Raw genomic sequence first — 18094 nt, forward strand, 5'->3', positions numbered from 1 at the left:
AGAAGTTGAGCACTTTGAAACGGTAAGAGGAACAGAGCTCACCATCATTTTTCTCTTCAAAGTCGTCGTCGTCCTCTTTATCATCTGTCAAAAATGAGAATCAGGGCTCAAACGAACAGGATGACGCGCACCATCGCAGGGTGTGGTGCGCGCAAGGAGGTTCAGAGAAGGAGACTGCACCACCAACGGTGTGCGTGTTCCCGAAACATTAACACACATTAACGCCCCAGGCGTTAAAAACAGCAAAGAGAGAAACGGGAAAAGAAAAAAAAAAAAAGGGAAATATTTCCTTCTCCAACCTCTCAGACAGGCACCACCTGTTCGAAGAAACCAGAGAGTTGCCAGAGTACGAGGAAACAGCGAAAAGCCATGCAGTGAAGGGGTCTTTTTGCAGGCAATGTTGCCTGCATATAGTTAAAGGTCCCCAAAAGGTCCCAAAAAGGTCCCCGATCCCCCCGAAACTACGCTGCCAATGTTCCGTCACTTCACGCGTATAAGCCGCACCGCAGATAAGCCGCGAGACCCGTTTTTAGGAACGTTTTGAAAATTTTCGGGCAGATAAGCCGCACTCGCAGATAAGCCGCGGGCAATACGCCGCCACTGATTTGTGCTACAAAGGAGGCCCTTGAGGAAAAAGGCCCTTGAGAAAAAAAAATTGTGCATAAGCCACAGCTAATACGCGTGAAATTACGGTAACCTGCCTATCTGCTGCTCTTTAACTTTTCCCTCTTCTTCCACTCCCCCGCAATCGCGGGTAGACCCGACAACGGAACGTAGCAAGTTGGGAAAGAAAAAAAGAAAAGCAGGCTGTCCAACATTTTGGAGAAGAACGACACGGCAAGAGATCCCAGGGGAGGGTGATCTCACCCGAGGGTACGGAGAAGTCAGAGTTGTAGTCAGAGAGATTGTCCTGCCAGGTGGAGTCGTCCTGGGGCCCCATAGCATCGGTGTAGTTGACTTGTTTCCGAACCCGTTTGCCTTTGCCCAGGCTGCGTGCGAGGTCTTCTTGCTGCTGCTCATAATGGTGCCTCAACAGTTTTTCCCAATATGCTGGATCAGCTGATTCTACTTCTTGCTTTAGGATCTCCGTCTCTGGCTCTTCCTGCAAGGGTGACGCGACCACAAGTGCACCTTAGACTGCGACCTTGATGGCGTGGCAGCGAGTCTTTGTGGGCAGAAACCCACTCTACACTTAGTTGCAACGTGGGAATGTCCGCGATTTTTCAGCGAGGCCAGCCCATCGGTAGAAGAAGGTGTTGTCACAACTGCACAGAGATGGCACTTGACTGCATCTCCTTCAGTCTGCAGTGGCGCACTGGCCTCACCGCAAAATTCGTGGGTTTATGAGAGCAATCCCTCGTTTCAGCTAAATGTAGATCAAGCTGTACGTTTCCTGGCAGACATGTGCTCAAATTGAGGCCAAAGAAGCAATCCACAGCAAACTACAAGGTCTCCTTCTCACTGATCTATCTGCTCTGGTGCTACCGATTGCTCTGTCTAGGCACAGAACGTCCCTGGCTGGATATGGACATACTCTGCGGCCCCAAGACGGCCACCTACGCCAACCTACCTCTTCCACTTCCTTGGTGACGTACGCCGCCACCTTGAAAGAGCCCAGATACTCGTTGGCCCAGAGCTCTTTCTGCTCTATGCCTTCCTTGGTACGATCCAGCAGCTCAGATATTGCCTTGTCGTCGTAATGAATTGTGTCATCTGTAGGGGACGTGAGACAACCTCAGAACACTACTAATACATACACCAAAAGGACCGTACCGTGAGAGCCTTCAATTTTGCGGCCCCAATTTTTCACGAATCGAACATGTGGCACTTATTTGCAACCACTAAATTTCGCTGATTCTGGATGCTACATTTGCAGCTTCATGATAAGCCTGAGACTGCTCCTACCACATTTAATAAAAGTGGCATTGCACATACTTTTGCTGCAAGGTAGCGTACTAGTAACCTGTCCCACCAGGTGTGAAAATGAATTGCAGCATAGTTTTCGAAGTGTCAATTCTTGATAAAAATTTTCGTTTAAAAAATTATAAAATTCGTAAAATTTAAATTTAAAATAATAAAAAATTAAATTTAATCAAATAATAAAATCAATCCGTAAAAATTGCAAAAATTGTGCGATTATAAGGGTTTTATTATTACACCACCTATTCTAACAGACGCGAGGTTTTCTAGTCCAGCAGTTTCTTGCGGGCAGAAAAACATTTACGCAATATTTAAATTTAAACTTTTCAATCCGTAAAAATTGCCAAAATGAGGTGACTATAAAGGCCTTATGATTACAGCGATGACAGATGAAGAGCGATGAAGATGATTTGAGGCTTTGTTTTTATCTGTCCCTTCTATGTGTTCCAGCCTCAGAACATCAGTTTCTCTCATGATTACAGCCCCTGTTCTAACAGACGTGAGGTTTTCCAGTCCAGCAGTTCATCACACGCAAGAAAACATTTATGTGCCTACCTTTGTTTTCATCGTCCTTGAAAAGCTCCTCAGTGCCAAAACGCAGGATGTCGTCCAACTCCTGCTTGGACATTGTGTTTGAACGGCTGCCCATTCCAGGTCGCACCACCAGGTGGGTCAGCATCATTTTCTTCTTAGCCACCTGCAATTTGTAAAGCGACACATGTGCAATGTGCGGGTGACGCACGGTCGTTATCCCGTTTTCGAGCCTGACCTGTGTGATACGCTCTTCCACGGAAGCCCGTGTCACAAACCGGTAGATCATAACCTTGTTGGCCTGCCCTATTCGATGTGCTCTGCTGAATGCCTGTCGGGGGAGACGTCGCAGATTGTGGTGGTCGACTCAACAATGACGGAAAAACTGCTAGCTACGACGACTGGAAACACGAGGCTCTAAATGCGCGGTGTCACTTACCTGGATGTCGTTGTGTGGGTTCCAGTCCGAGTCATAGATGATGACCGTGTCCGCCGTTGCAAGATTGATGCCCAGGCCACCGGCCCTCGTTGACAACAAGAAACAGAACTGAGGAGCTCCAGGGGCTGCCAGCACGTAAATTGCATTTTATTAATCGTAATAATTAATAGCAACAATTAACACTAATAATGATCGTAAAAATTAAACAAAAATTAAATGAAATTATGAAAATTAAAAATTAGATTCTTGTTAAAATTATTAAATAATTAAAATTAAATTGAATTAAAAATTAAATGAAACTATAAAAATTAAAAATTAGATTCTTATTAAAATTAATAAATAATTAATACTTATCAATTAAATCAATCAATACAATCAATTGATCTGATTCAATACCAACTGTGAACCAACCTTAATTAACTACAACCAATTCAAACCTGAATTACATTAATTAGATTACTTTAAAACTACACCAAACCATAATGCCGAAACATCACGTAAAATTTTTTCAAAAGTGTCAGCCACGCAAACGATTGGAAACATTCCTTAAATCCTACGCTCAAAAGGGGTGGGTGTGGGTGTCTGTTACCGTTGAAACGATCAATGGCTTCTTGGCGCTGGCTGCCCGTAATGCCACCGTCGATACGCTCGTACTTGTAGCCTTCTGCTTCTAAAAAGTCCTCCATGATGTCCAACATTTTCGTCATCTGAAAGACAAACGGAGACCCGGTGAGCGACGCGGACGAGGTCAACAGAGACGAGAGGGTCAAGTACCTGCGAGAAAATCAGCACTCTGTGTCCGGTCTCCTTGAGCATGCGCAGCATCTTCTGCAGGAGAATCAGCTTGCCGCACGCCTTGACCAGGCCGGAGCCTTCGTAGGCTCCGTTAGCGAATCGTGGCGCCTCCTAGGAAGACGAAGGGAAAAGTTGTACGTAGCGCGGGGGACCCAACTGGAGAATCCGCGACTGCGGCGGTCAAACCGCAGCGACTAGCTGGAAGAGACGCTACCTGCGAGGCAGCTGGGAAAAGATACGGGTGGTTGCAGCACTTCTTCAGGTCCATCATGATGTTGAGAAGCGATACCGACTGACTTCCTCCCTTTGCGTTGAGGGCTTCGTAGTTTCGAGTGAGGATGTACTTGTAGTATTTCCTGGGAGTCGTGCCAGAGATCGCCGTTACACGGTACGAAAATAATTACCTGCACTTTTGAAAGGCCTGAACGCGGTCGCATGATGCGACATAGGCCTCGTTGTAAATTATTCTGGAATTTCTGTGCCCCTTCCTACTTGGACCCTTTTAGGGTTTGTAGTATTTTATAAATAAATACATAAAAGAAAAAGTAATTAAATTATCGAAGGTAAAACGATTCCACGTCGTGTTACCACGACCTGGTGGAAATAACGTATCTTGAAATGCTCGAACATAAACCCAGAAAAAAAAAGTGTTTATTCCCGCCACCTCGCCAAACACATAGCAACTATTGGATTTTATTCTGAGACTGAAAAAAACAAAAACAAAAACACAGTACCAGATACCAGACTTCCTGTTTACGAGGTTCTACCGCAGATAGCAAGGTACAGAGAAGCAGTGCATTTCATGACTAAGTTAAGGCATCAAACTCCCTCAATGCAATACACGCAGCAAGACTCACTTTTGCAGGGGCGTGAGATCGACTCGAATGATGAATTCGCTCTTTGAAGGCATGTTCTGCAAAAGGCAATAAAAGGAAATGGGGTAGTCAGCAACATAAGCCCAGCACGACGAGCTGAATCCAGGATTGAAATGCCCACCTTGAGTACGTCTGCTTTGAGTCGACGTAGAAGATGGCAGCCGAGCAAGTCGTGCAATTTTTTGACTTGCTCCTCTTTGGAAACGTCGGCAAACTCGTTCAAGAATCCCTGGAGATCACTACACACGTGCAATTGCCCGTCAGAAACCCGTCTCTTAAAACTGAAATGCCGCCGATCTGATCACGAATTCTCGTACTCACTTGAAATTTTGCGGACTGAGGAAATTTAGAAGGTGGAACAATTCCTCCAGGTTATTCTGCAGTGGTGTACCCGTGAGTAGTAGCTTGTAGTTGATCTTGTAGTTGTTGAGCACTTTGAAGAACTGCATGGCACACATTCACATTAAGCAAAGAGTATACCAGCCTATCGGCAACTCGTGGCAGCAACTACCTTTGACTGATTGTTCTTGAGGCGATGGGCTTCGTCCACAACTAGCACTTGCCAGTCTACAGACCCAAGGATGGTAGCGTCAATGCAGACCAATTCGTAGGACGTTAGGAGCACGTGGAATTTCACCGAGGCATCCTTCTGCACGGGGCCACAATAAGAAAGTGAGAAGTGGAAACGCGACGTCGTGTCAGGCCATCAGGTTACCTAAGCACGTCGCTGAGCACCACTCAGATATGTCCTTATCTGAAGTAGGACAAAGAAAAGGACTAGCGCCATACGTACCTTGATACGGCAGGCCTTATTGGGGTTGCGCACTGCCTTCTCGTCAAAACTGAACTCGTGCTCGCGGATAACAGCTCGACTGTCCTTGTCTCCTATGTAGGTGACCACGTAAAAGTCTGGTGCCCAGACTTCAAACTCTCGCTCCCAGTTGATGATCGTCGATAGGGGAGCGCTCACAAGGAACGGCCCACGACAGTGACCCTAAAAAGCAGCGAAGGAAGAGAACTGCGGTCTAGTGAAAGAATGCCTTAAGTTCTGCTGAAGTTATTTTCGTCTACTGGGGGAAACAGAATATTTCAGTCAACATAAAGTACCCAAGCTGCACAATGTACTGAAAGTCGAGTGCAACAGGGGTGGACGGGTAGGTGGAAGGCCTTGAACAGATTGGTGAAACTAAAGAACATTGATAAGACACATACCATCCACCCCATTGCACTCGACATTCAGTACATTGTGCTGCTTGGGTAATAATAATAATATTTCGTGGCATTACGTTACGAGATAACGAGATACGTTATAAGTAACAGCACAGTGGACAGTCTGTGAATTGTCTGTGGAACTGGGATTTATGCCGGATGTTCATATCAGGAAGATGTTAAAACTCCATAAGGGGTGTCTGACACCCATATCTACCGGCTTTTTTTTTTACTTTTGGCAGGTATTTCGGGAGGTGCCGTAAGATAGTATCTGCGGGGGGGGGGTGTCGTAAAAATCACTATGGTGCATAGGGCATTTCATACACACACACACCCATCCTCCCAGTTATAAAAGGAACCTCCGAGACTACCCCACCTCCTTGAAGAGCGAGTAGAGAAACACGATCGTCTGGATGGTTTTGCCGAGCCCCATCTCGTCCGCCAAGATGGTGTCCGTGTGGTGGGCCCAGGAGAAGCGTAGCCAGTTGACTCCTTCCAGCTGGTACGGATGCAGCTCATTGTCGTTCTCCACCACAAAAGGCGGCTGGCACTCGTACTTCTTCTTGGGATCCACCTGGTGGAGGGGAGGCGTACCTCTGCCGCGCCCACCCGAGTCATCGTCCCGCAGATCTCTAGACTTCCGGCTCTTAGACTTACTCTTGCTGCGGGAACGGAGGGTTCAAAAGTGAAACGGTTAATTTTTTAGCAAAAAGTGAACCAAACGCGTCAAATACCCAGCAGATTTCTTCGAAGATCCCTGCCCAGCGTCGGCAGCAGCTTCGACGGAAGCCCTCAGGTCCCAGTATTCCTGGATGGCCTTCTGGAGATCTGGGATCTCAAACTCGCCGGAGTCGTCTCCGACCTCCCAGGACGCCTGGTCGTACGGCAGCTCGCGCCACTTGACTAGGTACCGCGTCGAGCCGTCCCGCATGGCCCTGCGCATTTAGTGACCCGGTTTTTACTCGATGTAAGGACGGTGCAAATCGCTGGGTAAAAGACTTTTCTACCAGGTTTACCACATTGCACGGTGACACAGCACTATTCAGTGAAAATAATTTGCATGGTGGCTACTTATAGATTGCTCGATGAACAACGCAGGGTTCCCAAGAATGCTAAGTCCCATTTCAGTGCTCCTTTAATACAACAACTTTCTTAGATGCCTGCAACCGATAAAACTTTGAATGACAAACAGACGTACTGATGATTGATGACGCGGTGCACTTGCAACCACTCGGGACGAATGCCGTAGCGATAATATTTCTCCTCGAGGTTCTGATAGTTCTTCTTGTTCCCATGCTTCTCTTCTCTTATCTGCTTGTCACCGCTGCCATTTAAAGAGCTGCCGTCGTCTGGCTGCGGAGGATCGTCCATGTCGTTCTTGCGGCAGTAGTTGCGGAAGAGACCAGGATGATAGACGTCAAGCTGCATGAGCAAGACGAGCCTTAATCAACGAATCACTTCCAATGGAGTGTGAATGAAGTGAAGAGAGCGATAAAACATGGAGATAAAGAGGGAAAAACACCCTTTAGCAAACGAAGATTTCATTAGGACACACCATTTTTAAAACAAGATGTAGGGAAAGGGAAGATGAGAGAGGAGGCATCGCACACTGACTGACCACTACGACTCGGGTATACAACTCGGAAATTCAAAATTTCAACCCAACACGTGGCAAGCTAGGCCTGTGTTTCCTTTCCTTTCCTTTTTTTTTTTTTTTTTGTGTGTGGCACCACTACTACGATTGTAGTCACCGGTGCATTGTTTTTACGTATTTATTTATTTATTTTTAATTTCACTTTATTTTATTCGTATAACGTCATTCACACCATTTTTGACTGTTCAGTTTTACTATCATCCGTCAATTTCCATGTACTTTGAGATGTCCTCGTTTTTTTATGTTCATTCGGCTATACCCAATGAATCGACCACTGTGTTAATGATAAATACTCTCTCTCAGGACTGCCATGTTGACACATTTTTCTTGGATTTTTCAAGAATGCTTTCCACAGTTGTCGCTCGTTAGTTCTGTCAACCTGTGCTTAGTCTGACAGGATTATTTGTTGTACAGTTCTAGTTGCGTATTCTATGTTTTTTTTACTAACTTTTGCATTCGCTTACTGGTGCACCATTCATGCAGATCACACTTGGTCATTTATGGGCACAACACAAAAATAAACATTAATTAATAAATAAATAAATAAACAAACAAACAAATAAATATTACCGTTAGGCCCGCAAACAACATCAATAAATCAAACACTGCACCGCACACATCCCAAAAACGTTGTACGATCTCACAGAAATTAATAATTTAACTAGAATTTAAATTAATTAAATCTAGCAATCTTTTACGGACCTGGTTTTCAGAGATCCACGAGCAGTGCCAGTAGGACATGTCGTGCCACTTGACAAAGAACTCCCGCTGCGGCTTCGGCTGCAGCTTCTTGCTGGTAGACGGCTGCGCGGCCGCCATGGAAGTTGAGGTTGATGCACCGTCCTCGGCCTTGCCGCCTTCCTCCTTCTTGGCGCTGTTCTCGCCGCTTTCGTCCCCGCGACCCACATCGGCCCAGCGCCAGAACAGGATTCTGTGTACCCTTCCTTTCAACGGCTCCACCTGGAGGCGGGAAAATAGGGGACATAGTGGTGGCAGCGGCCACACCATGCCTTCACTGCAGACCCGACCCCTGATCCCGACCCTACTCTGACCGACTGCTTAACGCGGGTCTAGACGAAGTAATTATATCCCAATAATTATCCGCCTCTAACTCTGATCTGGTGAGGCCACCATTTTGGGGAACATTTCAGCCATGGAGCAGCAACTGGAGTGCCACTACAAACTATAAAAATTATATTTTATTTCGTATTATGAATCGGCCTTGCTGATTCAGTATGCAAAATACAACTGTCGCCAGCTAACGTTACGCACGTCCACGAATTTTCCGAAGAACCCGCAAAACTGTCTCCACTCTCCGCACAACACTGGAAGACGGAAGACTGCCAGTGCACGTTAGGAAGAGACGGAAATCGACCTCCAAGGAGCAATGTTCCCAGATGCATCGGTACATTGGACTCTCTTACGTCATGCTGCTCAGAACTACGAATTAATTTTGTGACACTTCCTCGTTGAGTACAGTGACAATATTTCAGGAGATTACGGTGCAAGATACGTAGATTGCGACGGCATAACGGCTGTGGCTTTTGTCAAGCGGCTGTTTTGTTACTTTTAGGCAGTTCTCGATATTGTAACTTGATGCTGACATAATAAAATTGATTGATTGATTAAATACGTAAATTCGGCAGGATACTCAGGACATGAGGTTTAGTTTGTAGTGGCACTTTAAAATACGTAAATTTAAGTTCCCTGCTTATAAAAAAGCGACAAGTTCTGCTACTTAGCCTTACACGGTAACAAGATCGTAGGAGAAACAACAGCCATGGCAAATAGAATGGCTGAAAATGTTCCCCAAGCGTAAGTTACTTTTGACAAACACAAAGTATGTTATAGTAGACCTAATACTACGTCCCATGTTTTCCCCAAGATTCTTAAACTCAATAACTAAGAGAATTTCACCTACGATCAATAACTACATCACATAACTACCAACAGCTACCATAACACTGCTCTACACTCGAAAAGATACTTTAAAAAAAAGAAAAGAGAGAGAAGCTAGCTGTGTCTGTTTAAAAACAAGAGAGGAATCCTGATGCCACATCCACAGACAACGAAAGCAAACAAATGCTGGGGGAGGGGAAAGATTTGCAGAGAGAGAGGAGGAAGAAGAACCAGAAAGGACAACACACGGGGAGGAAAGTGAGGAAAGAACAGAACAGATCACGAGACTTGGGAAGGGGACGGAAAATTTTGGATCGTCTGATAAGCCGGGCGCCCACAAAATGAACTGCGCAATATTCAGAGACATTGCTGCCAGATGATAAGAGGATGAAACAATCCAATAGCCAAGCCAGGAAAGCGGGACTGCTTTAATCCAAGGGGTAGTGCGCTATCCAGTACTGCTACTGTGGTTATGCTACCAGAGTGGCAAGGTTATCAGCAGTGCCGTGTGGTTACAGGCATGATTAGTGCAACTTTCCCGTGTCTGTGCAAATACCCGATTTTGTCCGCTTTGTGCGAAGTAGCGTTATCAATTTGCCATGGATACGCTGAAGAAGACGTCCGTAACTGCGTGGTATAATGTTATGCAAATTTTTACGCAGATCAGAAGTGTGCGAATTCGCAAGCTAATCCAGGACAGTATAAAAACCAGGAGTAACGTTATTAGTATTCCTAAAACGTACCTTTAGCATAAATCTGCATCATGGAGTAAGGCTATTCCATGTTGAACCCGTTGTCCAAAAAGTTCTAAGTTAATGCCCAATGCATGCACAACTACAATGCTGTAACCACTACTAGAGATGGCGGAATACACCATCGAAAGATGACCACGATTCGTGTCTAAAACCAGGGATCGGAACTCGTTTTTTTTTTGTGCTCCAGTTCGGGTTCAGGCATGTTGGTTCGATTCGGGTTTAGCTCTGCTGAACCGAAATTATCAGCTTGAACCGGTTCAGGTATATCGGTTCAGTTCGGATACGGGTTCAGGTTCGGGATCAGCTCAGGAAGAACCCCCCCCAAAAAAAGTACTAAACACATTCATTATTTACCCGAAATTACCGTAGTGTACTCTCGTGGTCGTCTGCTGAAAACGAAAAGCGAAGTGCCGGAAGCCTTTTGGCAGAACCCGGTCTTTTTAAAACTTTTACCGTCGTACAAAAAAAATTCTAAAAAAATAAAAGGTTGGTCGGTTGTAAAATTATTTCACATCGGAACCGATTCCCGAACCGGTAACCGTATCCATTTTTTTTGTTTAGTTCCGGTTCCGGTTCCGATCCCTGTATATAAAACAGATTGTTAATGACCGTTGCTACACACGCGGCATTATTAAACAGCAGTTCGTTTCTCCTGCCTCGAGAGTCTACTCATGCAACATGAAGAGAGGCATTCACACATATCAATAATGATAAAAGCAGGACCAAAATTTTTCTCTTTTTCTGGAGGCCACAGAATGTGAGAGCAACCTACAAGGGATACCCATGCACAACGTAATGACAACATGAAGAAGGGCAGCATGCACTGATGATCAGCAAACTGAGACGACAACAGCAACTGGATGAAGCATAAGTAGACACGGGTGCAATGTACTTGTGAGGGCAATTTCTCTGAACATCAGAGCAGTGTCATTTGCATGGAAAATGGACAGTGTACAACTGGCTGGCGTTAACTCCTCGTGGGCGGAGGGGGCCGTGGTCCTCTTGTCGTTTCCGTCTACGCGCGAGCATTTACAATGTGTCCTGCCGTACGGGGTCGCTAATTTAATTATCGTTATTACGAAGTGCCGATTGGCTTCGGATGCTGTCAGTACCGTAAGAATTTAATGATCGAGTAAAAATGCAGCTCCCGTAAGATCGCCAGTGACCATTTGTGCATCGACAGCAAAACGGAGAAACGTGGTCGTAGAGACAGAGGCAGATTTTACACGATGGTGACACGAGTTGCTTCTCAGACGCACCGTAATGAAGAGGTACACAAGCGGGAAGTTTGCGTGTGTGCCAAAGGATGGCGCCACAGAATATGTGGCTGTTGCACTGTGAGTTTGCTTTTGGTCAGTTTAGTTCAGGCTCCCGCGTGGCATTTTTAGTGCACTGGTGATACAAATCTTTCTGGCCTGATAAAGTTAACGGAACCTTATGAGGGTTACAAAGCGAGTTTCTGTGCAGCTGAAATCTTGCACTCACATAAATGTAGTACAATGAACGTCGATCACAGATGTATCACCACGACATTACTGTGTACTGCGCACTAACAAAAATGGAGGTGAATCGTTCTGGTATCAGATTGATGCTATACTACAATTTCTTCAAACTCATCATCCTTCAGGTCGCGAGTCGTACGCTAGTTATCAATTTTCTGCACACTTAACGCGACACATTATGTGATAATGTGAAATGCACCTAACATACTGCTTCCATTCTGCAGCACGGCAGTCAAGCAAATCCGTATCTAAACATCTCACGGCACAAAGTTATACTCCGCGAGCATTTTTAGTCTGCTCTTGCAAGAAAGCGCTTGCTAGCCAAAAAAACGTCACTAGCGCGACCTACCACAGAGGTACGCGAGGGGACCACGGCACCCATCTCCCTCCCCGCGGGACACGTGCCCGGGGTACCACGAGAGACGCCTTTCCAACCCTAGAGTCGCGGGGGGAGCGAGGTCAAGTGTGAATAAAGCGGGAAAAAAAAGACTTGCCGAGCAGCGTGGACAGTTCCACTTTCCGGTGGGCACGTTTTTCAGAGGGGGATTCAGACAAAAGGTGTGGAAGGCCGCAGGACAACTGTCACAACACAACAACTCGCCACCGTCTTTACACACCCTGCAGAACTCCATGTGTTCGTCCTCCTCCTGCTCCTGGATGCCTTCGCCTTCCTGCAATGGAGCAAGTCAAGAACCACGAGCAAGGCACGGGTAAAAGAGATACATTCTCGTTTGTGTAACGAAGAGTACAAATGCAAACAAATAAAATGGAAGACACACGTACAAGCGACGTGATACGTGTTCCGATATCTGAGAGGGGGCTTGACTGAAAAGCTAAGGTGGGCACAAAGTTACAAACTTTTTTCTAAAGCGAGATATTTGAAATATTCGATCTGGGATTTTTGGGAATACAGTCAAACTCCTTTATAGCGAACATCCTTTTAACGAAAATACCACTACAGCAAATTTTTTATATAGGTCCCTATATAGGAGCCCTATAGGTCCGATAATGGACATCCTTTTTAAAGAAAATACCTTTACTGCAAATTTTTTTTTTTGCTGTCCCCTGAGTTTCGTTGTAAAGGAGTTTGACTGTATTCAAATTCTACTGGAATTTGAAATAAAAAAATTCAAATACAATTTCCTGCATCTGCGAGATATTCGCATTTGATTCTATTTGGAAATTTTCACACCCGTACAGCTCTACTAATAATTCAAATTATTAAAAACACCAGAGACTATGCTACAAGTACAAAACAATGTGTGTCTGTTCCATGCTTCGATATTCTCGGGGGGTTTAATTTTACGAGTTCTAATCACCAGCTCGCTTGCTTTTTAGCCATTCTCTACTAATAATGTCATACTCAAGTTGAAGTCCAAATCAACTAGACGATATTCGAAAGCATTGGACAACCCAAGCAGCACAGCATGTTGGTCCAATATTGGACCAATCTTGGCAATGCTGGCCCAATATTGGTCCAATCTTGGGCCAAGATGTTGTGCAGCTTGGGTTAATGCATCATGGACCTGATCCAATATTGGGCCAAGCTGTTGTGCTGCTCGGGAATGCATCATGGACCTAGTCACATTTTGTACGTACAGCGTAAAAGCTGCACGTTCGTGCACCTCACTACCGTTATATGTGTAGTGAAGTGACATACGCATTTCGGGGCCTCTTTTTGACTGCCAGGCAACCGCCATGTAGTATACATATACACAAGTGGACACGCCTAACATCAAACAATACAATGCCGGGCTGTCCTTACAAGGTGTCAGGGGTGTCTACAAGGTGTCTACAAGGGTGTCAGGAGTGCTTACGCAGTGCGGACAGCTCCACTTGCCCTCCGGGGGTTCTTCCAGCTCTGGTTCCAGACAAACCAGATGGTAGGCACGCGGACACGTGTCGCACAATATGATTTCACCCCCTTGCTGGCACACTTCACAGTAGTCCTGGTGGTCGGTCTGTAATCGATAACCGTGTACAACGTCAACAGCTGTGCTCCGCAGCGGATGCATCGGAATGGCCGGCATCGACGGAACACATTTTACGGACGGACATACACGTTACGGACGCGTTTGTGTGTCACGTGGGAGTGATACGTACAGGAAAGAACGCTAAAGGTACTATAAAGACATTTTGTAATTAGGGCCCTGTGTTTTCGGGTTTTATTTCAGGAACCGTAACATACCGTAAAAACGGGTGATATTGGGTGGAGAATTTTAAAAAAAATGGCACTCCTCGCATTTTAGATTAACACGAGATACGGAACAGCTGTCCTGAACGTCCAATGCTTAATTGACAAATTAAATTAACATAATTAACCTAATTAAATAAACGTGGCATTTTGACACGTCCATTTTCTGGGTTTTACCCAAAGTGATGATGGTGGAAATGGGGGGAGGGGGGTAAAAATGGGTCTTACCCCAAAACACAGGGCCCTATTTGTAATGTTCTCAGCTCTTCACAGCTTATGATTCTCAATGTCAACTTCGTCCAAACCAGCGCTACCTCTCCTGGAGAATGAGGCTACACTTCGAAGCAGTATGTGACTGCAATTGTAATGCTTTCAAAGCTCTGTCCATTGCACCATTGGACACACGATGCCTCAAAGCATAGCAATTGTAAAAGTTATGCTTAAAGCCCCTTGTTTTGTGCGGTCGAAAATCAACACTTCCACGAAGTGGGATTCACAAGTCCGCGGGATTCCTCGGGCAAAGGAAAACCGTAAAAAAAATTTTAAAATGTTGCAGCACTCACTCAAAATCGCTTATTGACTTGTCCCGCGCGCTCTTCTAGCCTTTCGTAACGTTTTAGTGCACAAAGACTAAACTCTGATAACTTCTCACCGGTAGTTCCCGTCAAGTTTTCTTCTGTCACGACACATTTAGCCGTATAAGTGCCAGCAATATCAGTCGTGTTAGGCATTGCAGTCACAAAATGATTTAACCACGAAAATGTCACAGATTGACTGAAATCTTCACATAATTCCATAACGTATCGAATATTCCGCGAAAAACACACGGTTCTGAGGGAAAGAGCAGTTTCACTTAATTCCGTAACATATTGAATATTCCGCGAAAAACACACGGTTCTGAGGGAAAGAGCAGTTTCACATAACTCCGTAACATATCGAATATTCCGCGTAAAACACACGGTTCTGAGGGAAAGAGCAGTTTCACATAAATCCGTAACATATCGAATATTCCGCGTAAAACACACGGTTCTGAGGGAAAGAGCAGTTTCACATAAATCCGTAACATATCGAATATTCCGCGTAAAACACACGGTTCTGAGGGAAAGAGCAGTTTCACATAACTCCGTAACATATCGAATATTCCGCGTAAAACACACGGTTCTGAGGGAAAGAGCAGTTTCACATAAATCCGTAACATATCGAATATTCCGCAAAAAACACACGGTTCTGAGGGAAAGAGCAGGTTCCGCGAAACACGACCAATTAAAATTTCGCGGAATCACGGGTTTGCGGAAGGCTCGGGGCTCTAACCGTTGGACACAGAACGCCTCGTAGCACAGCGGCCGCGGAAGCGACGCTTACCTCGTAGCCATCGTTCTCCGCGTCAGATCCGGGAAAGCTGGCGGTGGTCTTCGTCTTCTTCTTCTTCTTCGCCTTTTTTCCGCGACCTTTCTTGCTCTTGTCGCTCTTCGGGGGAGGAGTCATATTCTGCGCCTCTTCCAGGGCTGCCTCAAAGTCTGCGTCGCTCTGGTCGCTCGCGCTGTTCTCTTCTTCCTGAAAACGCCCCAGGGCACGCCAGCCGTGTCAGACCCGTGCCGGCGGATGGTGCGGCTGGCGGAACGTTGTGGAAAAACTCACCGAGCTCTGCTTTTTTCTCTTTCCAATGCCACCCAGCTTGATTTTAAGCAGAGGCACAGACTTCTTCTTTTTTGTCTTGCTTCTGCTGGAACGCTCACCATCTGCGAGGGACATTTTGAAAGACAAGACGAGAGTTAGAGGGTAGGCGTGTTCTGTCCAGCGAGACTACAGGTTTTCCCGTCCATTTTAGTCCGAGCGCCATTCAATTTAATCCGAGCGCCATCTGAAATAATCCATGAGCCGTTCAATTTAATCAGAGCGCCATCTGAAATAATCCATGCGCCATTCAATCTAATCCGAGCGTCATCTGAAAAAGTCCAGTTGCTATTCAATTTAATCGAATGTTCCACGTAACGCACCGCACAACTTCAGTGCCATCAGCAGTTTTCTTTTACTTTTCTTTCCACTAGAATACTCTACACGGGTGTCCCTCGCGTGAACACACAGTTATAGTGCTCAAAAAGACTATGGATTAATTCAGATGCCGCTCGGATTAACCTCAATGGCGCTTGTATTATTTCAGATGGCATCTGGACTAATTCAGATGGCACTTGGATTAAAATGGACTGGAAAACCTGTAGATTGCGCACTGTATCACTAGCAAACGACAAAAAGCTTGCATTTGGAGACGCACTTTTCTCGCTATAAAGTTCAATTTCTTTCAGCAAAACTGGTACCATAAGGGAGATTTGTAGGAAAAGGGAAAAAAAAAGCCCTCACCATCTTTCGGAGTTGCGACAGAAGCAGGCGTGGACGTTCCAGAGCGCGAGGGTCTCACCGGGCGATCGTCCTCGTCCAGCAGGCCCTCCGCGTTGGGGTGGTCGCGCAAGAACTCGTGCCACTTGGCCGAAATGAGCAGCACAATCTTGGCCATGGCGATCTTGGGGTTGGCCCGCGTCACCAGGGGCCTCACGTGCTGCGAGAACAGCTTGTAGCTCGTCAGGTTCTGATAGTCCGTGTCCGAGTACTCCATGGGTACGTCCTGGAGTCCCAGCTCTTGGCACACTTCCGTCGAGCTCTTGTGCTTCTCCTGTTCTGGTTCCGGCGCCGCCTGGAGGGAAGTGCACACATTAGTACTCCACGCTTTTCCTTGTTTGTGCGCACTATGTAGTATTACTATAGTATATACTCTTAGAGCAGGACTTCGCTTCACAGCGGGCCTTCTAGCCAACCATCATCCCAAACGACATCATTCTGCCCCCTGGCTGGTTAAAAATGGGAGACGTACTATGCTTTTTGGTAGCACACTTATGCAGTTATGTTAACTGTCACAAAAAGGCGTATTTCACCATTTGAAATAAGATATTATTATTATTCAAAGGCGTACGCCACACCCTTTCCACAAATATAGTGATCTTCTAAAAATGATACAGGATCTTTTAGTTACGTTTTGTATGCATTTATTTCTGACTTTTCGACCAGGACCCCGTCTTATCTCTTCCTCGAGCAACGTGCTGCCAATCTAGGCACATAGATCGCTCGAATCCCCACAACACCCCCACACCAACCCGAACGAAACCGAAGTTTTTATGTCAGTTCGGTCCCGGTTCAGTTCCAAGATTGTGCTAGTAATTACGGTTAAGTTACGCTTCAGTTCCAGCTAAACATTATGGTTAATTCTGGTTTGCGGTTTCCGTTTGACGCTCCGTGTGCATCACTCGCAAAAGACGTAACAAACTGCAAAAAAAAGCTATAAACAATTTATCTTTTTACACGTTTAAAGTCGTTAAACCTCCTCGACATCCAGCCTAGAAATGCTTGCTGCTTCGGAGCGCTACTTAAGATCCGCAGAAGCACTTACGGCCACAGTTGGCGACGCCTTCTCCACTCTCGGCTTCTTGCTGCTCTTCCTGTCCGACACGTAGTCGCTGTCGTTGTCCGACGCTCCGCCCAGCAGCTGACTGTCGCTGTCCTGAAAGAGCAAGGCCACCCTCCCGATTGGTCTCCGCACGCCCAGCACCGCGCCGGCCGCGTCGTCTGCTAGTCCGAGGGGACGAAAAACTTTACGCAGAAGAGAAACGTTATTTAACTAACTGTGTATAATCTTTGGGGGGTACCCTTTTTCCTTAACGACACCTGCTGTTGGGTAGACCACTATAGGAATGAAACAATGCAAAGTATTACGACCAGAGACGGAGACACCGGACATGGGTTGCTCGAGGGCACGAGTGACTACAAAGCTAATGGTCGCATCTACGGTTGCAATGTCCGTAGTTGCAATTCTACCGTCATAGCCGTAAAAAAAACCTGTGTCTTAACCACGACCTACTGGATTATAACGACCGTGTCATAGGTGGCGCTACTCGTCGGCTCGGTTATTGCTTCCTCAATTTCTGCAATACTTTGTACTTCAGCTTTCTTTAGTAGTTTTGTACAAGCGGTTGATGTCGCATAGGAAATGCTTCTTTTTAAGGTTGATTATCATCATCGTACTACACGTTTTCACAGGAGCTGTTGCTGTCGTCTGCTACGGTAGTTGTACGTCTGCTTCTGCGCGTTCAAAATTCAAATTTCCGTCGGCCAATCCTCGTGTAGACCTCGCGGGCCAATGAGTTGTGCCCCTAGCGGATCGTGCGGACGGGCTCTTCATAAGGGTTGCCGATTATGACGTGGTCGTTATGATCTAGTTGGTCGTGGTCTGAACTATTAATGCCTACACATCTGTACAATGGTCCTCTCGGGG

General features: G+C 45.9%; 1 protein-coding gene across 6 annotated transcripts in view; it reads right to left on the reverse strand.

Moving 5' to 3' along the window:
- The window catches only part of LOC135369902 (chromodomain-helicase-DNA-binding protein Mi-2 homolog), a 34359-nt gene that overhangs the window by 12502 nt on the left and 3763 nt on the right, over nt 1-18094 (reverse strand). For 3 of the 6 annotated variants that reach the window (XM_064603489.1, XM_064603487.1, XM_064603490.1), the window contains exons 3-27: nt 17446-17505; nt 17213-17323; nt 16132-16462; nt 15412-15512; nt 15136-15327; nt 13397-13540; nt 12074-12250; nt 8126-8383; nt 6968-7191; nt 6504-6704; nt 6146-6431; nt 5354-5554; nt 5072-5209; nt 4882-5003; nt 4682-4799; nt 4543-4598; nt 3900-4041; nt 3665-3796; nt 3480-3597; nt 2891-3015; nt 2690-2782; nt 2476-2617; nt 1571-1713; nt 868-1102; nt 43-84 (exon numbers count right to left, since the gene is read on the reverse strand). In XM_064603489.1, the coding sequence (XP_064459559.1) occupies nt 43-84; nt 868-1102; nt 1571-1713; nt 2476-2617; nt 2690-2782; nt 2891-3015; nt 3480-3597; nt 3665-3796; nt 3900-4041; nt 4543-4598; nt 4682-4799; nt 4882-5003; nt 5072-5209; nt 5354-5554; nt 6146-6431; nt 6504-6704; nt 6968-7191; nt 8126-8383; nt 12074-12250; nt 13397-13540; nt 15136-15327; nt 15412-15512; nt 16132-16462; nt 17213-17323; nt 17446-17505 (3892 nt within the window). The remainder of the gene's footprint in view (nt 1-42; nt 85-867; nt 1103-1570; nt 1714-2475; nt 2618-2689; nt 2783-2890; nt 3016-3479; nt 3598-3664; nt 3797-3899; nt 4042-4542; nt 4599-4681; nt 4800-4881; nt 5004-5071; nt 5210-5353; nt 5555-6145; nt 6432-6503; nt 6705-6967; nt 7192-8125; nt 8384-12073; nt 12251-13396; nt 13541-15135; nt 15328-15411; nt 15513-16131; nt 16463-17212; nt 17324-17445; nt 17506-18094) is intronic. The other 3 variants (XM_064603488.1, XM_064603493.1, XM_064603492.1) reach the window with 3 other exon arrangements.

Source organism: Ornithodoros turicata, chromosome 10 (assembly GCF_037126465.1).
Source record: "Ornithodoros turicata isolate Travis chromosome 10, ASM3712646v1, whole genome shotgun sequence".
NCBI classification, from domain to species: domain Eukaryota; kingdom Metazoa; phylum Arthropoda; class Arachnida; order Ixodida; family Argasidae; genus Ornithodoros; species Ornithodoros turicata.